Source organism: Vombatus ursinus, unplaced genomic scaffold, assembly GCF_900497805.2.
Source record: "Vombatus ursinus unplaced genomic scaffold, bare-nosed wombat genome assembly UNPS02014799.1, whole genome shotgun sequence".
Taxonomy (NCBI): Eukaryota; Metazoa; Chordata; class Mammalia; order Diprotodontia; family Vombatidae; genus Vombatus; species Vombatus ursinus.
In genome coordinates, this window is record NW_020954577.1 from 48,531,963 (window position 1) to 48,558,964 (window position 27,002).

Sequence of the window (27,002 nt, forward strand, 5' to 3'; positions counted from 1 at the left end):
GAAGGAAGGAAGGAAGGAAGGAAGGAAGGAAGGAAGGAAGGAAGGAAAGAAGGAAGGAAGGAAGGAAGGAAGGAAGTGAGGAAAGAAGGGAGGAGAAAAAACAACAGGTCTCTTCATTAATAAGTTAGTCAAAATAAACATTCAAAATGTATTTTACTCAATGTCTATAATATCCACAATTATGATCTTTTATGCATGTACCTTTGTACAGTTGTGTGTGTTTAGCTCAATTGGAGCATGATGCTAAGGAGGTCAGCGCCACCTCACTCTTCCATGATCCCAAACAACACCCGTAACCCTCAGCCAGTTGTCTTACAATATGTACTGCTATTCACAAGGGGATGCTTGGAAGAGTGTGTAAAGATCAGTACAAATTCATTATAGCTAATGGAAAAACAACTCAAAGTAGGTCCCTTGCTCATGGTAGGTCAGGATCCCCATTCATATCTTCAAAGAGCAACACAGAATTGTGTCAGGCTCTGTGTCTGTCTGTCTGTCTGTCCATCTCTCTTTCTGTGTTCTGTCTCTGTGTGTCTGACTGTCTATCTCTCTCTGGCTTTGTCTGAGTCTGTCTCTGTCCTCTCTCTCTCTCTCTCTCTCCTCCCCTTACCCATCCCCTTTCTTTTCCATGCACATGATACATAAAACATACACTTTTATGTGCACACAAGTATGAGTATATATATATATATATCTGAGTTTAACTTGAGATAATAAAAAGGATCCCAGCAGAAATGTCAACAGAGGAAGTTTGCTTTCCCCAAAAGAGCCCTTGGCATCTTGCCCCACTCCTCTGTAGATCCCTTGGGTCCTAGAATGCCAGATGAGAGATGGAACCCTTCTGATTTCTCTGAGAGACTAGAAGAGATCTGGTCTAGCAGCAAAGAATGATCATCACTCAGATGCCCATAGCCACTTTCAGATTTTAAGCATTTTTCTCATGAAAACCCAAGAAGGAAAGTAGACAATGTGGCTATTACTAAGTTTGAAAACACAATATCCTTCCTTTGAAGAGGTTCTGCTCTTGTGATTTGAGTTACTTGAACAATTCATATTTACATTCCCAATGCCGCAGGGAGGATGGAATATTGACCCCCATGGCTGGGATGAGAAAATGGCGCCACTGTGAAATCAGAGACAGAGGAGGGAAATAGAATGTAGTATCCAACCTCTTATAGCAAGAGACAATCACAGATTGGGTTGGGGGGCTCAGAGACGGGCTAGTCCAATACCTTCATTTTATAGACTAGGAAACTGAGACAAAGAGAGGTTGAGTGACTTGCCCAGACATACACTAGTAAATAAGAATCACAGATTTGGAGAGTTGGAAGCTAAATCCAATGTACATTCCAAAGGGGCTTCCCTGCCATAACATATCTGACAAATGATCACCCAGCCCTGCTTGGAGATCTCCAGGGAGGATGACCCCACCTCCTCCTCAGGCAGATTGAATTGTTCAGAAATGTTTCCTGACACCCAGGGTAGAATGGTCTCTTGGTAATTTCCCTTCATTGCTCCTGGTTCTGGCCTCTGGTACCAAACAGAACAACAACCCTTAAAATACTTGAAGACAACTATCATGTCTGCCCCTGAGTCAGGACTCAAACCCAGGCTCTCAGACTCCAGATCCAAGGCTTATCCCCACTGCTTTCCTATAATTCCCTCTGGGCTTTTTCCGAAGTGACCTTCTAGCTACATAAACACTCTTCTGTGACCCTGGTGGCCCCAGCCCTCCTTGGCCTACACTGATCACCAGGCTCCCTAGCCCATTTCTAGACGTGCATGTTCTATCTCCACCACACCAAGCCATCTATGTAGAGTCAAGGCAGAGAAGCCCACACACATGCACCATGGAGTGCATTCGAGAAGGCCGCACCTTCCCAGGTTTCTTCGCTCAGAATCCCCCATGGCCCTAGTTAGAGAGGGCAGAAGGATCGGAATGCCGGGGTCCATGGTGCCAAAAAATCTAGCAATAACCTTGCATTCATAAATCCTTTGGAAAATTCCTAAGCACCGTGCATAACAAATCATGCCGGGAAAAGCCCCAGTTCACAGAGGAAAGCACGGCTGCTTTGCGGGCGGCCAGTCCTCAAAAGGCTTGATGCGCCATCATCTGTAGTCAATCAGAGCTAAATCCACAGCAAAAACACAACTGGTTTTCTTCTCTGCTGAGATGACTGTTATCAGGGCCCCAGGAAGCCCCCCCCCCCAACATGGAGCACAGAAACAATCCTCCGCCCAGCATGTGACCAGGCAGGATTTGGGGAGCCCGGCTGGGATCTGTGCTCAAGGTCACACATGGAGTCCACACTCGGTACAAGCTGCTGTTGAAAGGCCTCTCAATCAAAGAGGCCACTTCCAAAATGGACGCTGGCACTTTCAAAATGGCAGCCATCGACGCTTCTTTCTAGCTCTCACAATAAATCAGAACAGCTTTATGGGGCCATAGAAAGAAGGCTGGGTGGGAAGTCAGAGAACCTGGGTTTGAATCTGCCACTCTTGGCTTGGGTGACTGAGTAAATCACTGCAGATCTCTGGGCTTCAGTTACCTCTGTAAAATGAAGGCCTTGGACTCAACAATAGCACATAGTAGGTGCTTCGTAAATGATGTCAAAGATGATCTTGATGAAAAGCCAAATCATTTTCTCCAAGTGCCTAGCTTGCCCAATATGACATTTTAACATTCTTGCTAGGCTTAATTAGGAAGTGAATCTATCAGTCAATCAATTAACAAGAATTAATTAAGTACCTATCATTGTAGAATGGTGACTGCAGCCATGAAATTAAAAGATGCTTGCTTCTTGGAAGGAAAACTGAGGCAAATCTGGACACCATGCTAAAAAGCAAAGCTATCACCTTGCCAACAAAGGTCCATATGTTTAAAGCTATGGTTTTTCTACTAGCAATGTATGGCTGTGAGAATAGGACTATAAGGAAAGCTGAGCACCACAGAATTGACATTTTTGAATTGCGGTGCTGGAGAAGACTTTTGAGAGTCCCTTGGACAGCAAGGAGATTGAATCAATCCATAATTAAAGAAATTAACTCTAACTATTCATTGGAAGGTCAAATACTGAAGCTTAGGGGCAGCTAGGTGGTACAGTGGATAGAACAGCAATCCTGGATTCAGGAGGACCTGAGACCTGAGGGCCTCAGACACTTGACATTTACTAACTGTGTGACCCTGGGCAAGTCACTTAACCCCATTGCCTAGCCAAAAAAAAAAAGAGAAAAAAAGAAAGAAAAAAGAAAAAAAATTAAAACAAATAAATACTGAAACTTAAATACTTTGGCCACAGAATGAGAAGACAGGATTTATTGGAAAAGACCCTGATGTTGGGAAAGATTGTAGGAAAAAGGAGAAGGGTATGGCAGAGGATGAGATGAACAGAAGCAATGAATGTGAGCTTGGACAGACTTTGAGAGACAGTGGAGGACAGAAAGGCCTGGCGTGCCATGGCCCACGGGGTCACAGTCAGACATGACTGAACAATAACAAACCACATAACAATGATAATAATAATAACAATCAAGCCAGGTGCACAGTAAGGTGGAGTGCACAGAGAGCTGGTATAAAAGCCAAGACCACCTGGGTTCATGTCTCAGTTCTAACACATACTGTCTGGGTAAGCCTGGGTGAATTGAAGAATGCCCACCTGCATTGATAAAGGGAGTTTCCTCACCAGGAAGTTCCCAATACCACTGAAATCACAGATCTACTCTTTCTCCTTGGGTGGCAGACATTTTGCTAGGTACACCAATACAAAAACAAAATGGCCCCTGCCCTCAAGGAAGTTACACTCTACTAAGATAAAAAGGCATAAATACAAAGTAATCCCAGGGAGTGGAGGAAAGCATTAACCACAGAGGTGGAAAGGAAAACCCTCATTGAGCTGAGCCTGGAATAGAACTGGGGATTGCCAGAGGAGGCAAGGAGGGAGAAGATTGTAGGCATGGTAGACAGCCCATGCAAAGGCATGGAGACAGTATGCCACACAAGGCAGAAATAACAGCTGTTCAAGAAAACCAGGAGGTCTGGGGGTCCTAAGGCCGGTGGCCCAAGTATATGAGGATTGGAAATGAATTGGTTAATCACAACACTTGGCTCATAGCTCTGAGTTAGTGTGTGGAAATGACCATTTGAACCCCACAGCACTACCAGTCTCCCTCATCCCCCACAAGAAGTGAGGAGCAGGGAACGCGGAGCATCTGAATCCATCCTGGTTCCAATCAGTTCGATGATGCAAATCTCAGAGATGCTCCAAAGAAAAGTGGATAGCTTTCTGTTTTCTGATATTTTGCCCCAAGCAGTGGGGTGGAAATGGTACAGGGACTTCAGGCCAAAAGAAAATAAAATCACACACACACACACACACACACACACACACTCTTCTGTGAATTATCTATAACTGACATGGAATCTGGCTGAGCCAGGGGGAGAGGGCCTCTGTATTATTCAGACAACGGAAAATCTTGAGACCTGGCCTGGTAGGCCGTCATCCCACATTTTCTTTGATGACCACTATGTCCTACTCAGTGGAAGAAGTCTGAGTTGGGGGGAGGGGGTACACAGGACCTGGGTTCCAGAAGCCCTCAGCCCCTTCAGTATGCAAAGAACTTCCCCATAGCCCCACCTTCCACAGGAAGGTGGTCAGATTCCTGAAGCAAATTGTTTCCATCCCTGCCTTAGCCAGACTTACTTTTCACTTACATTGTGGAGACTTCGGGCCAAAAGACATCTTCCGATGAAGTGGATTTCATTTTCATTTTTGACTTTTAGTCTTATGAAATGTCCCTCATGTCTCTGTAAGAGACGGATTTAGAACTCTGGGGCATTAGAGAGAAAGAGACAGTTACCTCTGGAGAGAACCTTGGGAAACCAGAAGTCCAACTGATACATGAGGAAATGAAGATCCAGAAAAAGGAGACTTGCCCAAGGTCAAACACATCGTTTGGGGACAAAGTCAGCCTTTAGCCCAAGTCTCTGGAGTCTACTATGAGTGAGAATGTGTGTGTGTGTGTGTGTGTGTGTGTGATGGAAAAGCACAGGAACACAGATGCCATGTGGAAGGAACCTGGGAGGTCATCTCACCCAACCATCTTCATGATACCATTGGGGAAACTGAGTCCCATACAATCAGAATGACTTATCCAAGATTCCACAAGACATAAGTAAGCAGTCAGGTCCCCTGGCCCTCTGCACTGAACCACACTACCCCTGTTCTCAGTGGCTTTTGGGGGGAATTGAGGATGCTTTCTTTACCCAACATTGTGCCAGATTTCAGTATTTCAGTCCTCCTTTCTGGAATTGGGCTTTTCCCCCTCACCCTAAAATAGAAGCTTTGTCTTATAGTAATTTTTAAAAATCTGGGCTAGGAAGGGGGAAAGGGGTGGGGGGATGGTGGTGGTGGTATGTGATCTGTTTTTCCTGTTTGCCTCCAAGAGTCAATGAAGAGCAAGGCAGTCTGAGCATCTGCTGCAGCCGAGATCCAGTCAACCAGGAACGCGGGGCGACATGCTCAGAGTCTGGCGCTTTGGAAATCTGTCCATTATTCTCAGTTGGCAAGCGATTCCTCGGGGGCTCTGTGTGCCTGCACTGCTAGGATCCCAAACTGGCTTAATGCCCCCAAATCCCTGCCTGGCCCGTCTGCCTCAGGACAGGTAATGGGATTTGAACAAGTCGGCGGCCTGGCCCAACCTGGAATAACATCGTCCTGATGGGAAAGGGAGTCAGTCCGCAGAACAGGGGGAGGGAAGGAGGTCGCCCTTTTGTCTGCCTCAAAATCAATTTACAGAGGAATATCCTGGCCAAATAATTTGATTGGGCTCCTTCTTATCTATGCTAAATCAGCCTGATGGGAAGGCAGGCGTAGATAGCTACATTCCTTACCAACTAGAACTGGGTGCCTGAAACTTGGGTCATAACAAGTTTTCTGAGCTCTTCTATTTTTACAACAGATGGAGGCCTAGAGCTAGAATCAGGAAGACCTGAGTTCAAATCCAAGCTCAGACACTTACTAGCAGCATGACCCTGGGCAAGTCACTTAACCTCTGTCTGCCTTTGTTTCCTCATCATCATGATAGCACCTACCTCTCAGAGTTGCTGTGAGGAACAAATGAGATAATAATTGTAAACTCTAAAGCTCTACGTAAATGCTAATCAGTGTTATTATTTATCATTATTTATTGTTATTACTAAAAAACAAGTACTATATTATGACATGATAATGGCCTAGCTTGGTCCTGGAGAACTGAGAATGTGTACCTCCTTCCTTTCACTGCAGAGGTGAGGGGCTATGGATGTGAAATAGTACATACATCTCTACCTATCCAGCCATCACTCTCTATCCATCTAGAGACGGATATGAGAAGAAAAGGGGCATGGATGCTCTGAGGGATGGCAGGGGCTGCTTCATTTCTGAGTGTCCACAGTATCAGGCAAAGTACTTGGGGCACAGCAGGCGTTTAAGAAGACACGGACAACTGACGGACTGAGCAGTGAAGATTATATATTGGACAAATCAAGTGGGAAAGATGAAGACCTCATAAAACAATAATAAGAGACAGTATCGATGTTTCATATTATGGCAGTTGAGAGAAGAAAAAAAAATCTCATGGGAAGGAAAGGGGAGAGGAAAGAAGGAAGGAAAGAAGGGAAGAGGGAAGGAGGGAGAGAGGAAAGGAAGGAGGGAGGGAATAAGGAGGAAGGAAGGAAAGGAAGGAAGAATAGAGTAAGAAAGGGAAGAAGGGAGGGGGAAGGAAGGTAAGAAGGAAGGAGGAAGGGAGGGAGGAAGGAAGACAGGAAGGAAGGATGTAGGAAGAGAGGAAGGAAGGAGGGAAAGAGGGAGAAAGGAAGGAAAGGAAGGAAGGAGGGAGGGAAAGAGGAAGGGAGGGGAAGGAAGGAAGGTAGAAAGGAAGGATAGAAGAAAGGAATGAGGGAGGAAGGAAGGAAGGATGGAAGGACAGAGGAAAGAAAGAAGAGAAAAAAGGGAGGGAGGGAGGAAGGAAGACTCCTCACTCTATGTGCTCAATAAAGACAACCTGAGGCTGACAAGCCTCCAAGTTCTGGTCGCTGGTCACTTGTCTAGAAAATGCACTCCTGTGAAAGGTCTTGAAGTCAGAAAACCCGCGGGCCAAGTCCTAGCTCTGCCAGTTTCTAGCTCTGTGGCCCTGGGCAGGCCATTTGCCCCCGCCAAGCCTCAGTTGTATCACCTGTAAAATGAGTAGACTGGACGGGGCAGTGCCTAAGGCTTTTTTTGACCAAAGTCTAGGATTCTCTGAGAAGGGGCCAGTGCTACAGAGTGAATGGTGACGGCTGGAGAGGTGGGAGCCCAGAAGGTCATGGAAGGAGAGGAGAATGGAGTGGGGTGTGGGGGAGGACCGGGCCTCATGGACCACCTTCAGTTAGGGATCAGGAAGGGGAAGAGACAGCAAAGGCTTAGTCACTAAGAGAGGCACCGGGCCAGGACTCTGGATTCAAAGGCTTCTGGGGTAGGAATGGACCTTAGAGACCTTTTAGTCCAAATCCCTCATTTTGTATGGAGGAAATGCGGGCCCTGAAAGGTCATGAGATCCCAGGACCTTAGATCAGAGGCGGAGGGGACGTGGGAAGCCACGAGAAATCTAAGGGCCGAGGAGCTTAAGACTTGGCCGAGGTCACAAAGCTCGTTAGCAGCAGAGCTGATCTCCTGATCCCCAGGTCAACGCTTGGTTTTTCTTAGAGCCTCAGTTTTAAAACAGGAACACCACCACCTGTACAGAACTTACTTCACGGTGTTGTTGTGAAGCTCAAATGAGTCAATATATGTAAATCACTTTGTAAATTTTAAAGGGCTGTGTAAATGTCAATGCTCATCATTACTATAGAAAAATCATTCTTCTCTTTTTCCTCAATGGGTTTTAGATAGAAAACATCCAGGGACAAATCACTGTCCTGCTGTTTATACTTTTCTATTTAATGGTCTGTGGATCATTGCACAGATGGATGAAATAATTGCTATTTGCAATTGAGCAAAAATATTAGAATGCCAGTCTGTCCTCCTTTGGCTCCTATGATCACCATCATCATCAATAACATAATTGATAACTTGTGGAAGTCTCTCAAAATTTCACAAAATCTCTATTTCTCAATATTAAAAAAAAAAACCACCCAGTAATTAATGACTGCTGTCACCATTTACCAAGTATCTCCTGGCTAATTAAAACACTCAAAATTGAATTAGTGACTCATAATTTCGGGTCATCATGCCATAGACAATCCAAAGTCAGTCCAACAAACATTTCTCCAGTAAGTACCTCTGATGTGCAAGGCACCATAGTAGGCACTTAGGAACTTTCCAGCATCAATCTATGCACATGGAGGTATGATGACTGGTGCCATACCTAAAAAGGAGGGGGAAATTGAGATAAGAAAACATCATTTCCTTGTGCCATGTCCTTGGTATAAATGGAGGATCCCAATGGGCACCATGTTGACTTCCACTGGAGTTCTTAGAGTCCTGCTGACATGACACATTGCCTGTAGAAATCCTAGCCCCATAGCTAAGAGCATCTAATAATAGGGAAGGAAGGGGAATGAAATAAGCATTTATTAAATGCCTACTGTTTGCCAGGCATTGCGCTAAGTGCTTTACAAATATTATCTTATTTGTCCTCACAACAACTGTAGGAGGTGAGTGCTGTCTATTTTTCAACAAATGAGGAAACTGAGGCAGACTGAAGCTAAGTGACTTGCCCCGGGTCACACAGCTAGTAAGTGATTGGAGGCTGGATTTAAATTCGGGTCTTCTTGACTCCAGGTCCAGGGCTCTATCCACTGAGCCACCTCGCTGTCTACTATAGGAAAGAAGATCCTCTCATTTTGGGCTCTGACCTCTCAAGACCGATAGTTAGTATTTAAAAGCGTATCTCCATCGGATCATAGACCTTGAGCTGGGAAAGATCTCGGAGGACACCCCCATTTCACAGATCAGGAAAGTGGAGTCTATAGAAGGGGAATGGCTGGCCCAAGGCTAGCCTACTAATCAGAAGGCCCTCTGACTCCAAGCCACTGCATTGTAGCAGCACCATTTGTGAACTCAGAAAAGAGTAGATCTCAAGTCTGAGATCACATTAGGAGTTAGTTACAGAAGAAGAAACAGAATCCAGATCCTCAGAGCCCACGTCAATATTCCACTCACTAGAAACACTAGCGCCCTTCTGTTTCCCATTGATTCCTCTCTTTAAACCAGACTGCAGTCATTCCCAAGGGTGATATTCAGCCATCGGGCCTCTTTCCCTTCGAGGCCCCATCAAAAACGATGGGATTTGAAGGTAAAGAGTGGAGGTAACCCAGGGACCAGAAGGTGGTTTACACTTCATGTCAGGGGAAGGAAGGGCCGTGGGATTTCCCTGATGGAGGGAAAACTACACGATTTTGTCATTCGGTGTTTCCTTTCAGCTAGGCTGATAAAAAAAAAAGGTCACAGATCAAAGACAGTCTCAGCTGGGCAAGGGCAGTAATGGAACTAAAACATTTCAAATGAGCAGGCTCTTTTTCCCGTCTCGAAATACAAAAAAACTCCCACGAGACTATTCGCCAGTCAACTACCGGCATGAGATGCATTTGGTGATATTGTCAAAACCTACAGAGAAACAGCGTTTAGGTTCCATAGGGTGTTTCAGAAGTTTCCTTGTTACAGACGACCCTGGCTGAAGGATCACCTCTGTCCTTTCCAGTGTGTGTGTGTGTGTGTGTGTGTGCGTGTGCGTGTGTGTGCGTGTGTGTGCACGTGTGTGTGTGCGTGTGTGCATGCGTGTGCATGTGCGTGCGTGTGTGCGTGTGTGTGCGCGTGTGTGTGTGTGCGTGTGTGCGTGTGCGTGTGTGTGCATGTGTGTGTGTACTTTCATGAACCTCACTTCCCTCATCTGTAAAATGAAGATGGGTGGACCCTTCTGGCTTTAGAGCTAAGATCCCAAGTCATTTAGAATTTCTGAGCCTTGGTTTCTTCATCTGAAAAATGGGCAGTTGGACACGATGGGCTCTGAGGTTCCTTCCAGCTTCAGACCTCCGATCCTCTGAGGAAGGCCTCTTTCAGCTCTAAACCAATAATCACATGACTATAAAGGCGAATCCACCATCAACCAGTCGGTAACACTGAGAGTGTTACCTGTTGGCCTGTGTTAACATCCTTGGCTTTCTTTCTCAGCTCACTTTCCCCTCTCCTGGGAGCGGGCTGTCCCCACTCAGGTGGCTGGAGGAAGCAGGGACGAGGGAGCCCTGCAGAGGTCCCCAGGCCATCCGGGCTGTCAGCTAACAAGCTCTCCAAGTATGCGGCTTACTTAGCTGGCGCGGCCCCCTTTCTGACTGACGCTGACCCCCCAGTGCCCCTGCTCTCTAACTGGGGCTCAGAGATCCTCGAATTGCAGCAGGTCCCGCGTTCCCATAAATCAAGCAGCCCTGGATCCTCTGGGGAGGGGCTGTACTTTTCATCATTTAGGCAAGAATTCAAGTGCATGGAAATGCCCTAATTTGCTGGTGCTGTGTCAGCATAATGAGTCAAATACAGTCCTGGGGGAGAAGAGGAACACTTAGTACTTACATATACACAGGGCTTTTCATCTTCAGAGTCTTAAACCATGTTATGGTGTAATGTTGTATTTCACTCAGCAAGACAGAGGAGATCATTTCAAGGCTCCTTGTTCCCCCCTCACACACACACACACACACACACACACACATTCACACACACACACACACACACACACTCACACACCTCCAACCAGCTCATTCTCACTATATGACATCTAGTGGTAATTATCATCACAATTATGATTACTAATAATAACAATAACAGCTAGCATTTACATAGCACTTTCAGATCTGTGGGAAACTTCATATGTGTTTACATTGGATCTGCATAACAACCCCATGATATAGATGTTATTATTATGCCTATTTTGCAGATGAGAAAAGTGAGGCTGAGAGGTTGAATGAAAGAGTCTCCACTAAAGAGAAGCAAATTCAGTCAGAATAAGAAGGACATCTAGGAGAGGGGAAGGAATACTAGTTCTATCGGTACAAGACTTCGATTCCAAATCCACCTTCCTAGTATCCATGTAATCCACCCTTAGTTTCCACATGACCTTGGATCAGTCATTGGGACTCATTTTCCTCCCCTGTAAAATGAGGATGTTGGATCAGGTGACCTCTGAGATTCCCTCTTGACCTAAAGCTATAGTCCTCTTTTTCTGTGGCTTTTTCCCATCTTCTTTCTGAGCTATTCTAACACAGAACATAGTAAAAATGATAGTGTTTTGGGGGCAGCTAGGTGGCGCAATGGATAGAGCACCGGCCCTGGAGTCAAGAGGACCTGAGTTCAAATCCAGCCTCAGACACATAACACTTACTAGCTGTGTGGCCCTGGGCAAGCCACTTAACCCCCACTGCCCAACAACCAAAAAAAAAAGAAAAAAAGGAAATTGATTTTGGGGGCAGCTAGGTGGCGCAGTGGATAGAGCACTGACCCTGAAGTCAGGAGTGCCTGAGTTCAAATCCGGCCTCAGACCAAACACTTGACACTTACTAGCTGTGTGACCCTGGGCAAGTCACTTAACCCCAATTGCCTAAAAAAAAAAAAAAAATAGTGTTTCTATAGCACTTTAAGGTTTACAAAGTACTTTATAAATATTTTCGCATTTTATCCTCGTGACAATGCTGAAGGTAGGTGTTATTATTATCCTCATTTTATAGATGAGGCAGACAGAGACTAAGTGATTCACTCAAAGTCACCCAGCTAATAAACTGTCAATGGCTGGATTTGAGCTCAGGTCTTCCTGACTCCAGGCTTTATCTACCTATCTTTAGATACTCTTAAAATCAGTATGAATCTGATAGGCCAACAGCCTTTGATTCTTGGCCAAACACTAAAATGTGTTACAGAAGGGCTCTTGTCTCTGGCAGATGCCAGCTCTTTGACCCTGGACACGTGGCTTAATCTCTCAGTGCCTGAGATAACTCTCCAAGGCTGTCAGTTGCAGAGTACGACCTGCCCTGTATTCATAGAGCAAACTTCCCCAGTGGGAGTCCCTATGCCACTGAAGTCACAAGTCCAGTTCCCCTCCCCCCAACAAGTAAAATTATGAAAGGGATGGTTGGTGAATGTCTCGAAAGAGATGCTAAACCAAGCATGGCTTCATCAGGCAAAGGTCAGACCGGGCTAACCTCAGTCTTTTCTCTGACAGACAGCTCCCTAAATTGGTAGGCAGGGCAAAGCTACAGATATTAGCTGACCTAGACATGAACAAAAGATCAGGGCAAGTTCCTCACTCATGCTAGCCTTAGGGAGAGTGTGCCCTACATGCCAGGATGGTTGAACGTAGTCAGAGAAAGTCTGAGTAACTGGAACCCAAGAGGGAGCCGTCATTGACCGCCCCAAGGATGACAGGTTGGAACAAGGTCCCCCGTGGAGGGCCCAGGGCATCTGGGCAGACTCCTGTGCTGTTGTCACATTTTTTATCAATGCCTTGGATGCAGAGGGAGATGACGAGGGTACCAGGTTTATACATGACACTAAGCTAAACATGATAATTTACAAGGTGTATGAAAGTATTCAAAAAGATCTCAACCAGCTGGAATCAAATAAGGCAAAATTCATAGAGACAAAAGTAAAATCTGACACAAGTTAAAAAAGTATTTCATAAATACAGCTGTTGTTTAACAGAAATTCATTTGTAAAAGGTCTGGATTTTTTTTGTTGCTGTTTTAATTCATGGATCAAAAGGTCAGTAGTAAAGTCCTGGTTGGTGCACTGGATAGAGAGCCGGACCCAGAGTCGGGAAGATCTGAGTTCAAATCTGGCCTCAGACACTTACTAGTTGTGTGACCCCGGGCAAGTCACTTAACCCTGTTTCCCTCGGTTTCCTCATATGTAAAATGAGTTGGAGAAGGAAATGGCAAACCACTCCAAGAAAACCCCAGATGGGGTCATGAAGAGTCAGACACGACTGAAACAACTGAACAGTAATAATATTTGACATTCATTTTTTTTTTATTTTGAGTTCTAAATTCTCTCCCTCCTGCCTGCCCCTCTCCTACCCAATGAGAATTGGAACATATTTTTTTTAATTGGAAAATATTTAACAAAATAAATAAAAACATAATAAAACATAGATAACATCACATTTTAAAACTAAGTCTGGATCACTGACCCCCGTCTCTATGTGAGTTTGATAACACTGGTTTAGATAGCATAGAAGGTCCCTGAGAGTCTATGATTAGATCCCAAGTTGAATAAAAGGGCCCTTGTTTTCCCTCATTTGACTTGTAGCCTTCAAATTCAGGCCACAGAGCCACGTCCGAAGAAACTGAGGGCCTTAATCTCCACAGAGGTCATTTAAATTTCTAAACAAACAAATTGCCCCCAACCCTGGATGCCATCTTGAAGATCCATGCCATTGAGTGACTCAGAGATTGGGAGACTCAAGAGTTACCTGTGGAGTAGAATGGCCTTGCTGTTGTTCATGGGCTACTGAAGACTGACCAACCAAGAAGAGGGTTTCTGAGCTCTCTGGGCAGATAAAGTGAAATCCCACAGAACAGACTATGCTTAAAATAATGCCTCTCCCATAAGCAACCTGAGATCACTGCCAGCCACTGGGGTATTCACAGCTTATTTTTTTAACAAAGAGCTCATTTCACAAGTTACAGTTTAAACACTTGAATTTAGCGAGTTAGAGCAATGGGGACTGAAACGGGGGGAAAAAATGAAACAATTACAGAATGTTCATCTGTCATGAAAAGAACCTAGACGTCGAGTCCAGAGACATGGATTCATATTCTGCTTTGGATCCCAACACTTAGACGGCAGTTTCCATCCCCAGCAAACAGGGGTAATTAAACTTACAATTCAATTTCATTCTGGAATTCAATTCACTTCAGCAAGTCTCATTAAGCACGTGTTAGGTACGAGAGAAATGGGATTCAATTAGAATGCACAGGTTTAACAAGAAAGGCTTATGGACATGCTAGCAGAGCATAATGTGTTACGTTGCAATGGAAGTGTGTTTGCATTCTTTGTGTGGGGAGAAGAGAATGCAAGCTGTCATCCGGGGTGCAAGTGTGGGTGGAGAAGCGAGTTGAAAGCCTAGGGCCTGACTCGGCAGATTTTCCTTCCCTCCCCGACTGGCGCCCCTCCCTGTTCTCTATCCTCCAAGGAGCTCATAGGGTCATAGAACTAAAACTAGAAGGGGCATTGAAGGTCATCTAAACCAATTCTGTCATTGAATGGATGAAAAATTGAAGCCCAGTGAGGGAGATTAACCTAAGGTTCCATACGCAGTAAATGGCCAACCAGGATTAGAACCCAGAACCTCTGACTCCAAGTCCAGTAGCTGTCTCCACTGTATGAGCCTTCACCCTTCATAAGGAAACTGACAGAGTCAGTCTTGAAGTTCATAAACATGGTACTATGGGAATACCTTCAACGTAACTATATCTGCCCCCAGCCAAGTTGACCATTCTGGTCTTGAACAAAACAAAGATGGAGGCAGAGGGTAGAAGATTCCATAATGTTTCCCTTACCCAATGCTTAGCACACGAAATTGTTGTGGAGTTGAGAAGGCTGTGGAGGGTGGGATAAGTCACCCACCAGAGTCTGGGGAGGAGATAGGACAACAATATCGGAAAATGCCCTTCCTATCCTGACAGACTTGTTCCAGATTCTCTTCTAACCAAATTCATCAGGAGATCTACATGACCCTATGCCTGACAACCCTTCCCATTCCCCTTTGTCCTGCCTCCACAGTCACCCATCTATCACATTTCTAGCTCCAAAATGTACAATGGTTATCAAGCCAAGGTAAAGCATATCCAACGTTAGGCAACCTGTACCTTAAAAGGAGGCATGGAATTGTGGGTAGAGTCCCAGAATCAGAATCAAAGAATTTCAGAACTGGAAGGGACCTCGGTTAACCTTGCGTCCAAATCGTACTAGAGAAAGAATCCCTTCCTTAAAGAAATAAAGGACAACTTAAATAATCATAAGAATATTCAGCAGATAGTGAGACCGTACCAATAAAATGAAAATGCCAATATTACCAAAATTAACTTACAGATTTAGTATTATACCCATTAAACTGCCAAGGGGCTATTCATAGGTTTAGACAAAATACTAAAATAAAAAAATAAATAAAGGTTCTAGGATACCAAGGAAAATCATGAAGAAAAAAAAAAGAAAAACAAGAAGGAGAAAGAGTGCTTTCCAACCACACTTGATATTATAAAGCAGTGATTGTCAAACAATTTAGTACTGCTTAAAATTTTCTAAAGTTAGGTTTGCTACTTAGGGACTAACTTAGAGATAGAAGAAGCCATGTAGACAGCTAAGACTGGGTCCAAATGACCCTTTCACTTGGATCCCTTTATTATTCTCCCATTTTCCAGGTCATCCCCAGTTCTCCACCTGCATAATGTTCGCTGTTATCCACTAGATAAACTGGATTTTCAGATGCCCGCTTATCCTACCTGGACAGGGTAGGAAGCTAACTGGAGCTGAAGGTTCTCTTAGAGAACCGCGCAGGCTTTGCTTTTATTTCACCTTCAGATGCCTTATTTGCCTTGTGGTTTTGCTGGCTGGGGAGTCGACAGTTCCAAACTCTGTATTCAGCAGGAGGGCTCAATGAGCTTCTTCCTCCAGGCAAGCACATGGGGAATGAATGGAGCATTTCTGAAGCCACACTCAGCTACAATCTGCAGTGCCACCTAGTTTCCAGCCAAAGGCTTCCAAGAGGTGACAGAGGTCTACAGACTTACCCTTTTGCTGGTCTCTTCTTCCTGGGCCTTCCGAAACTCATGCTCAAGGGAGCAGTCAATGTCGTTGAAGAGGCCCACCTCCTCGCAGTTCTTCAGGAATCTAGTGGGAGTCGGGGTCTGATCTGAGGAGAGAGAGCAACACAATATGGAATGAGGTGCTTCCCTCCCCCAACTTCCGATTCAAAGTCAGAGCTTAAAAAACCAAAAACCAAAACATCCTGCCCCACCACAAAATAAGTCTATGGCAGCCCATGAGTTAAATCTCACTTCATGGGATATTGAGGTGAAAGGATCACAGGGTCAGAGACTTAGAATGGGGAGGAAACTTAGAGGTCATTTAACCCAACCACAACATTTTATAGATGAGGAAACTGAGGCCCAGGGAGGGGAAGGGACTTTGCCAAGGATGGACAAAGGTCAGAAGTAGAATCTGAACCCAGGTTCTTTGACTCCAAATCCAGTAGAACTCAAACCCATTCTGCCACTTATGATGTGATGGGGTAGGCGGGGAGATATCACAAATAAGAACAATGTGAGGATAAATACGACAAGGACAAAGGAGACTTTCAAAGCACTGAAAGAAAGCACCTGGCCTCCTATGACTCAGGCAAAAACAAAACTGTCCCTGCCCTCAAGGAGAATGCATTCTAAAAGGACAGACAACATATCCATGTGGTGTATGTATATGCAGATACATACAGGTGTATACAAAAATACACAAAGCAGATAACTTGACCGAGGTCACACAAGTAGTAAGAGGCAGAGTCCTCTGACTCCAATCCAGGGCTCTTTTCCCTGTCTGTCACACAGGTAATGTGTCCAGCAGGCCATCACAACAGCAGAACTGGAACTCAGGGGGGAGATGGGGATTAGATACGTAGACTTGGACACCCTAGGCAGAGATGGGAAAATGGAAGTTAGACAGTTGACTGGATTGCCCAGGAAGAGAATGGAGGCAGAGAAGAAGGGAAAGGGGGTGTAATGACTCAAGGGATGCCTGCCCACTCTCAGTAGGAGGAGGAGCCAGGGAAGGAAGAACCAAAGCCAGGCGAGGCCAGCGCCAACGAAGCCTGGGTGCTGAGACAAGAGACAGGTCCAAGCAGGCTGGCAACATGTCGAGGGGGCTGAGCAGGACCGAGCTTTTGGATCCAGCAGTTAAGAAGGCAGCAGAGCAGGGGGAGGGGAGCAGAAATCAGACCACGGAGGGCTCTAGGAGCTACTGAAGGTGGTTTAGCTGTGAAACTTGAAGAAGCAGCAGGAGGACAAAAGGATTGTTATTTCTTCTTTTTTTTTCTTTTTAGCCTAGAGAGACCCAAGTAAATTCAACACCATTTCATGTCTTCTGCCAATGGGAGTCACCTGGTATTGGGCACTGATCTCAAAAGACCTGGATACGAATCCTGCCTCACGTTCACTAGCCGTGTGACTCTAGGGAAGTCACTTATCTTCTCTAATACTCAGTTAATTCATCTGTAAAATGGGGGTTTGAACTCTATGGCCCTCCATTACTTTCCAGCTCTAAATCTGTGATTCTATGAGACTCTGAGCTTGCCTGAGAAGTACCATCTTGGAAAATTTGAGGGGCAGCTAGGTGGCGCAGTGGATAAAGCACCGGCCCTGGATTCAGGAGGACCTGAGTTCAAATCCAGCCTCAGACACATAACACTTACTAGCTGTGTGACCCTGGGCAAGTCACTTAACCCCCTTGCCTAACCAAAAAAAAAAAGGAAAATTTGGGGGTTCTGGATACAATGAAGAAAATATGGGATTCTAATCCTTAGGGATTGAATCTTCAAAACAAATAAATTCAATTCACCATAAAAAGCATGCAAAAACTGGACAGAAAGTGAATGCCTATCATATGGGGAGTGGTGAACAAGTTGTGATATGTGAATATAATAAAATAATATTGTGCCTAAAGAAGTTATGATAATGGGAAATATGTGAAATTTTGTGTGAACAGGGGAGAAAAGTAGAGCCAGGTGAACAATAATAACAACAACTATAACAGACAGTTAATTGTTATGACCAATTTCCGTGTAGGAAAACCATAACAAATGGGCAAACCAATGTTGAAACACACACGCCTCCTTTCAATAGAAGGACTGGAGACTACAGATGTGAGGTGTGCATAGTCAATCAAAAGCCATCCCGGTAGGTGGTGGGTTTGCTTAAATGGTTTTCCTTGATACAAGGGAGTGTTCGATGTGGGAGGGGGAAAGGACAATAAGGGGAAATAATTGGTATTTGTAAAAGGCAACAATAAAAATTTTATGGAACTAGATATGGACATAGCATGTATATACATCTTGGTGTACAAAGATGAAAAGTCACTCAGCCCTTACCCTCAAGGAAGTTAGAGTCTAAGCCTAGAAACGAGACATTTCCAAATAACTGTGCTACATGTAAGGATGTAATTACATGAGAGGTCAAAGGAAGATGCAGAAGTGATTGCTGTAAGGAAAGCATTACATTAAGCTGGAATAGGGGAAGAGGAGATCAGGAAAGGCTTGGGGGCATTTGAATTTGACCTTGACCTTGAAGACAGATCCTACTTCCATCAGGCAGCAGCTATGACTGCTCTCTATTCTAGGCAGGGGATACAGAGTAAGCAAAGGCACAGAGATGGGAGAGAACAGATGAGATTAACAAACGAGAAGTGACTCAGTTTAGGATCTTAGGGTTGCTGGGTAGGGAATTGAAATAAGACACCAGTCTAGGCTAGAGGTAACGAGGGCCTGAGCAGAATGTTCTAAGCAGGAATGGTGCCCGGGAGATGGATGGGGAGAGAGATGATGGAGGTGAAATTGACAGGACCTGGCAGCTGAGCAAGAAGGGGAGGGCAGGATGAGGCCAGGCTGCCATCATCAGTCAGGACGAGTTGGGCTGACGTGGAGAAAGGAGAGGCTTGTTTTTCAAAGTTAAGCAAACCATTGGCCTTCCTATTAGTTAAATAACTGCTCTGCAAGAACTATGAGCCGCCAGAGGAGACCTGGAGCCCCATAAAGATTTACCTGCCCTAACCCCTTCCTGAATGCTCCCCTCCATGCCTCACCGAAGGAAGTGACTTTGAACTTACTTCCTTTACATTTTCTATTTACTTATCTCTGTTGAAGCCTTCCAGGCCAGGAGACATTTCATTTTTCTCTTCATATCCCCAGCAACTAGCACACAGTAGGTACTTAGAAAGTGCTTACAGAATTGACCTGAATTTGTAAAAAGTCCAAGTTTCTTTATCCTAATGAAGTCATTTTCTTCTTGTCAATATATTTCCCCATAAATTCCAAAGGCAGTGAGTAGGAAGGCTGCTTCTCTTCACTGGAACCCAGCAAATTAAGACCAGCTCTGGAACAGCCCAGGTAACAGTGGATAGATGGGAGTGCTGGACATGGAATCAGGAAGACCTGAGTTTGAATCTTCCTTCAGACACTAGCTGTGTGATGCTGGGCAATTCATTTAACCTCTGTGCCTCAGTTTCATCTATAAAACCGGTATAATAGTAGCACCTACCTCAGAGTGCATGGATCAACTGAGATAATATATATATACAGGCTTTGTAAAATTTAAAGCACTACATAAATGTTATCTGTTATTATATTATTATTATTACTACTATTTGTACCTTACAGTTGACCTATATGAGATTAAAGCACTTCTCTTTCCTACTGACCTTCCTTCTACCTTCTTGGAGACCCCACTTTTTCTGGTCTCTGAAATATTTACCTTTTGTTCTAATTAAATGAAATTCTTTTCTCCACAGTCTCCCTCATGGTTAGCCTGAACTCTGGAGCAATTCATAGCAGGGCTGATTTCTCTTCCCAACTCAGAGTTAACTTGAGCTTTTTATCAAGGTCCAAATCCCCACTAAAGACCATCAGCACTTTTACTCTGGGGGAGCAGGGTTAGACAATCCATAAGACTCAGACTCGGTGGTAAGGATGGATGGGCTTTGTCAAAACTGCCAGTGACAGAAATGGAGTCAATTCAGAACCAAGAGGACTGTGCTCCCAACAGGGAAAACAGACATGAGCAGATGACACCTCCCAGCAGCCGAGGAATCAAGGTGTGGAACTGGAGTCTCAAGTTGGTGCCTACTGATGAGGGTTTCCCTCAGAGGGCTCTGTTACATAGGATTTCAAAAGTGGAGTGCACGTGTGCACAAAAAAAAAAAAAAGAAAAAGAAAAAAAAAGAAGAGGAAAGGAAAGGAACCAATTTATCCATTTGGAAACTGAGATTCCCTGGGATTCTCAGTCCTGAAATTTTATTGGTATGTGACATTCCTTAACACCCCCTAGGGATCCCGTTACTTCTGAAACATCTCTCCATTATCCCCATGTCCAGTGCAATGGGCTCAGCTCTCTGCTCTCTGTATGCCCATACCAAGCTCTGGCTGAAAATTTAGGGCTATAGGCCAGAACAGGTCTCCAGGTCACTTGTCATTAAGAGGAAGTTGGTTTGGGCAGTTTGGACTTTGTTTTTTTGGTTTGACTTTGACTCCATTTCTCTCTATGGATTATCATATTGACAAGCCTGGTGAAGTAAATGCTTGCTTCACTCCCCTTTCCTGAGAAAAATGGGGTGTGGTACACTAGACAGTGGAATGACTCTTAGAGGCAGAAAGACCCAGGTTCCAGTACTCCCTGTGACACATAGTGGCAAGTCACTGCTGAGACACTAAGTTGCAAAGAAGTGGACAAACTGTATCAGTAAATGAATGAATGGATGAGCATTTGTTAAATGTTTGCTATGTACCAGGCACCAGGCTAAGTACTAGGTAGAAATAGAAGCAAATAAGATACTCCCTTCCAGTAAAGAGCATACATTTTAATGAGGACAGACAACACTTATATCAGTAGAGGCAGGTTCCATATCAGGACTTACCTACACTAATCACATCACAGAAATAGACTCTACCCCACACACCTCTGGGGAAAAAAATCATGTCCCAGACTACACTGGGGTTTCCTCAATAAGAACCAGAATTACATGAAGGAAACCAGTCTAGAAATCCACATAGGAAAAGCCAAGCAGATAAAGAACATGGATTATCCAGTCTGAGACATGCGGTTAAATTGAAAACCCACAGAATTGGTCTCTCATGCTGTGTGTGTGTGTGTGTGTGTGTGTGTGTGTGTGTGTAAATATACATATATATGTATGTAAATATATGTGCGTGTGTATGTATGTATCTAGGTTAAAAATAATTGCCTCTTACAGCCAACAAAACTGCCTATTTACCCTGCTTATAGTTTATTTGTATATATTTGTTTACTTGTTGTGTGTCCCATTAGACTGTAAGCTCCTCGAGGGCAGGGACTGTCATTGGCTATGTTAATGCTATCCACTGGACCACCTAGCTGTCTTTGTATTTTATATAATACTTATAATATTATATGTGTAACTTATAAACATTATATTTATAACTTAAATACTTATAAATATACAATATATACACATATGTATATGTGTGTATATATACATATGTGTGTATGTGTATATATATATATATACACATACACACATATACATATATATACACACACACACTTTTATTTTTAAAGTCTGGACCTGAGTTTTCAGCCATATGGGGAAGTCCTGCCGTGGAAAATCCCTCCACCTCCACCAGTCAGAAGTTTCTCAGGAATCTACAGTTGGGGGGGAAACTGATTGGCCTCAGATCATAGATTGAGCCTGTATCAGGGAAGTTTCATTCTTGGGTTTCCCTCCTCCAGGCAGGGCTGGTTCTCAATCCTCTCTGCCATTCAGCTTTCCCCCATATAATGCCATTTTAGAAATTCAAAACAGGCACCTATTTCCACATTTGGAAAAGATCAGTCTCACTGTTGCTAGTGTTCAAAAATCATTTGTTCTTGCAAACGAGCATTTAATGTCAGTCCCAACAGGAAGCAGGGTTGGGACTGGTAGCGGTTGGTTCCCGCTCCTGACACTAACATTTGGCTTCCTTGTTTATTTGGGTGGCTGCGGGGTTCTCTGGCATGACTCTCGTCGGTCACAGCCAGACCCCAGGAAATGCCAGGAGGATTTTCAACACAGATAGTGAGGAGGCAAACAAGGGAATGTCTCTCCTCAAATTGGAGGCTGTGTCCAAGCACCCGCACTTACTTAGATTAGAGCAGAAAATCAGAAGGGAATGCCCCTGATTGTGACTTCAGGTTTCTGAAAGCCACACCTTGCTGAGCAAACACAGGAGGCCCTGGCTATGGGGAGTCTCACCAGCTTTTGGGGCATGCACGATAATAATAGTCTAGGCCCAATGGGTTGTTAATAGCTAAGGTGTGGTCAGTCAGTGCGGGATGTTCAAAGGGCCTAAAGGATTGGTCTGGACATGCAGCCTGGGCCACCATGACTGTCTTAAATGAGGCTGCTCTGTTTTCCATCCTTCCCAATGCTTCTACTTTGCACCCAACACTGTAGGATCATGCATTCCAAGCTAGAGCTGACATCTAGGTAATCCTGTCCAACTGCTTCAACTTACAGAGGTGAAGTGATTTGCCCAATATCACCCAAGTGGCAGAACCAGGATCTGAACCCAGGCCTCTGACTCCAAATCGGACTACAAGGTTGAGGGCAGAGGCAATTGTCATTTCCATCTCTAAATCCTTGGCATTAACATGATTGCCAAGATGTACTGACCTGGATGGCCCAACCTCACAGAAGTAACATTAATAATCAACAGAACCTGGGTCTGAGCTGGGCTCTTCTTGTGGCCAAACACCCCCTTAGCTGAGTGGGCTGGTCATGTTCTATCTCTTAGTCAATACCGAGGACTCATCCTTCAAACAAAACCTTTATCTGGCACAACTGAGTCACAGGAGGCCAGAAGAACTCAGGGACAAGCTCCAGAGAGGGACTGTTCCACCAGTCTCCCAGCCTGATCACAGAGCTCTTCAGGACCCTGCACCTCATTTGACAGCCATGTAGGAAATTAGTTCTGGGCTGGGAGGGGGCAGGGAACCCCATTATAAAACCTGCCATGCTTCTGTGTTTGGATTCCTTTCTGAGAATTAAGAACTCCATTTTTTTGCAAAACAAAGAGCCTTGCAAATTCCTGCCATAGGAATAGTTATATCGAGGTCTACCAAGGCTCAAAGGATATGTGGTATTAGCTCGCTTCACTCCATGAGGTTTGATGGACACACTGACCAAAAAGCTAAATAGTATATAACCATGTTATGGTGCAAAATGTCCTAGGTAGACAGTCAGGGGACCTGGGCTCAAATTCTAGGTTTGCCATTGTGTGACCTTCAGCAAATTATTTGGTCTTTCTGGGCTTCAGTTTTCTCATCTGTAAAATGGGGATATGGGGAGTCCCATCCTCATGGAGTTGACTTTATGGTCCTTTCCAGTTCTAAATCTTTAATTTAATCTTTAACATTCTGTCCATGTGACAGAGAGAGAGACGGAGCAGTCAACAGCTCTAACAAACCCTTTAACACTACTCCAAGACCCCTCAAACACCCAGTTCTCCCAGAGTGTGACTCCTATCATCTTCTTCAGCTGTAGCTGACATGATTCCTCCTGAGTGAAGTTATGGGACAGGCACAAATCTAAGGCTTGAAACCCAATGCCTTGAAAAAAAAAATTGTTTAGTCTGCTGTGCATTTAATAATAGGTGACTAGCTTACTCAGCTGCAAAACGGCACTTAAGTTATGTATTTGCCCGTGTTTCATTTTTCCTCCACCACCATGGGATAAAGGTGACAGGCTCTGGGCAGAATAGACAGAATAGACAACCCATCACAGAACCATGGAGACAAGGGTCTTCAGGGCTTCAGCTACAATCTCATTTCTATGGATCTGACACTTCTACCAGGATTCTCGAGTGAGAGAGCTGGGAAATGCGACTTTTTACAAATCGGTAATAAATGATATGAGGATATGAGCCTCTGGCTATTCCAAGCAGCATCCAGTCATCCATCCATTCATTCGTGTTCATTAACTCAGATCAAGAGAAAGTTAAGGTCATTCCGAATTTACAAAAGGGCTGAAATGAGGAATTGTTTTAGGAATCATAATATCATCATTTAGAGCTGGAAGGGGGCTTAGAGACCATGTAAACCAATCCCTGCATTTTACAAATGAAGAAACAAAGGTCCAGAAAGGTGAAATGACCTGCCCCCAGTCACACAATTTGAAATGACCTTAGGGATCATCAAAATCAGACATTCTTACCCTGAAATCAGTGAATTTGTCATTGTTTTAAATCCACATTCAATATATATTTGGTGACTTACACTAACTGGTTTTCGTTGTAACTCTATGTATTTTATTTTATGAATTTATAACATTATTTGGAGGAGTCCATAAGTTTCACCAGATGGTCAGAGGGGTCAGCGACATTAAAAAAAGGCAAAAGTCCCTGGTCTAAATTCAAGCCCAGAGAGGTGACACCATAGGTAAGTCTGAGTTAGGTCTTCTCTCGCTAAAGTCCTTCCTCTTTTCACTGTGTTTTCCCTTCTGCATGCAGTAGGTTAATCAAGGATTGCCTAGCACTAGATCTTGGGGTTACAGCTTCTGGAACTAGGAAAAAAATTACTCGTAATTAGTACCTCTTGGTTTCTAAGAAAATGGATGCTTCTACGATACTCAGTAAAGGCTGAAATAACTCTTGCCTTCCAACATTTAAATATTCCCCATGACATTTTACTTACACCATTAATCTGTCTGGCAAAACTTTGCTTCAAAATAGTGTGGCCCACTATCAATTCAACTCAATAAGCATGTATTAAGCACCTGCTATTTGCCACATACTGTACCAGGATGACTAGATTCAATTCCACTCCTCCAATCCTTATTATGCGCAAGGGCCTGTTCTAGGCATGAAAGATAAAGACACTCACACAAAAACAAAACAAACCTTGCTCTCAGGGATCCCAAAGTCTTTGGGATCACAAAGAGATGGTCACATAACTCTTCTTGCTTAGAGTCCCAATTGTTCAAATTTCACTGTACCTTTTTAGCTTGGCCCAAATTAACTTAGCCAAGTTAAGTTCAAAAGCAGCGAAGCCTGAGTGATGGAAGACCAAAAGTCCTGCCCCATTCACTGTCCAACTGTGTGACCCTGGGCAAATTCTTTAACCTATCTATGCCTCAGTTTCTTCAACTGTAAAATGGGGATAATAATAGCACCTACTTCCCAGGATTGTTGCAAGGATCAAATGAGATATTTGTAAAGTACTTTGCAAAGCGTAGAGCATTACATGCTAATCATTGTTATCAACAACATGGAAACTCTCAGAACTCCATAGATTTGATTGGTAAGGTCTTTTTCAATAATCAATCCTGCCTTCATTTGCAGGGTAGCTGGATGGCACAGTAGATAGAGCACTTGGCCTGGAATCAGGAAGACTTATCTTCATGAATTCAAATCCAGCCTCAGACATTTACTAATTGTGTGACTCTGGACAAGTCACTTAACTCTGTTTTTCCGTTTCCTCATCTGTGAAATGAACTGGAGAAGGAAACGGCAAAGCACTCTAGCATCTCTGCCAAGGAAACCCCAAACAGGGACACGAAGGGTCGCACATGACTGAGACAACTGAACAAATTCATTTGGAAGTGTTTGCAGATGCATTTGAGCATCAGGGACCTTTCTCTCTGCCTCTGACTAGCCCCAGGTCATTCATTCATCCCCCATTCATTCATTCAACAAACATTAAATACCTACTGTGTGCAAGACAGATCTGAGGAGAAAATGATGGATTTGACATAGATCCTGCTCTCTCAGAACTTACAACAGAAGCAAATGCAAAGAAAAATGTAATGTCAAGGGAAGGAAGACAGGGCAAAGTAGACATTGAGACCAAATGCCATGAGAAGTGTGAACAGGAGGGGCATGGTAATCGGGGCAGCCCAAGGTAGCCCTGGTACCCTCCTGAAACATAAAAAGCCCTAGAGGAAGGCATGTTTGGCAGTATACACATGTAGGATTTGGAGGAAACCATGGAAAGAGTAATCCAGGATGAGAAATCATGAATGGGCTGCAATCTGCCCTGATGAAGGGACAATCTTGATTCCCATCAATGAAGGCACACATGCATTGAAGCCTTGGAGCCCATTGCCCAATGGTTCACATTATTGTCACTGTGGTTTTCATAAGATGCAATATTAATTAGTGGATGACTATCATGGGTCCTGAAATCCATACAAATCATGGAAACGGTTACAGTCACAAAGGATAACATAGCTGGAAAGGACCTTAAAGGACATCAAGTCTAAACTGGATAAGAATTTCCTTTCTGTCATATTGCACAAGTGGTCGTCCAGTCCCTGCTTGGATACTTCCAGTGAGGGAGAACTCATTACCTTCCAAAGAAGCCCATTCTATTTTTGGACAATTTTAATTATTAAGGAAGTTTTCTGCCTTTCACATAAAGCCTAAATCTGCCTTTCTGCAACATTCCCCTCCCCTATCATCGCTCCTGCTTTGTCCCTCCAGGCCCAGAGAAAATAAGGGGAATCTCTCTCCTGGATGTCAGACCTTCAAATCTTTGCAACTGTACTGAGCATCTTAGCCAGAGTTCAAGGTGGGGATAGGTCCGCTCTCTGGTAGCTACCAAAAGGTCAGTACGTCAATCAACAAGCATTTATGGGGTACCTGTTATGTGCCCTCACTATGCTAAGCACTAAGGATACACAGGAAAGTTAAAAGACCATCCCCACCCTCTAGGAGCTTACATTCTAACTAGGTAGACACAAGACACACACAGAGCAGGGTGAGGGCAAGCTGAGAGGGGCAGACTTTAGCATTTGGGGAGAAGAGGAAGAGTCTCCCCCAGAATATGGGATTTGAGCTGTGTCTTGAAGAGTACCAAGGTAATGAAGGGATGGAAGTGATGAGAAAGTGTCAGACAAGAGCAGAGGCACAGAGATGGGGGTGGGAGTTAAGTTTAAGGTATGACAAGTTTCCTGCTCTCCCCCTTCCCCACCCCCACCCCTAGGAATCAAAAAGCTTTTTAGCAAGGATAGTCTGAACGGTCAGTCTGTTCCCCAGATGGATCCCCGTGACGTTGAAGGCATTTTAGTTGCTCTATCTGGTCATTCCAAGGTTCGGATGACAGCTAAGAACAGAAAAAGTGTCTTCTGGTGAAAGGCCTTGCAAGACTTGATGGCCTGGTCAGGTCCAATCTGCTCAGAGTCTCCACTGACCCACTGATCTCCATTTACCTCGTAGAGACCCGGAGTCTCTTT

At 44.3% G+C, this 27,002-nt stretch overlaps 1 protein-coding gene across 1 annotated transcript in view; it reads right to left on the reverse strand.

Annotated features, from left to right (window-relative positions):
- LOC114050683 (cyclic AMP-responsive element-binding protein 5) overlaps window positions 1–27,002 on the reverse strand; it is a 487,545-nt gene that overhangs the window by 365,590 nt on the left and 94,953 nt on the right. The window contains exon 4 of the mRNA XM_027872543.1: window positions 15,791–15,912. Within this exon, the coding sequence (XP_027728344.1) occupies window positions 15,791–15,912 (122 nt within the window). The remainder of the gene's footprint in view (window positions 1–15,790; window positions 15,913–27,002) is intronic.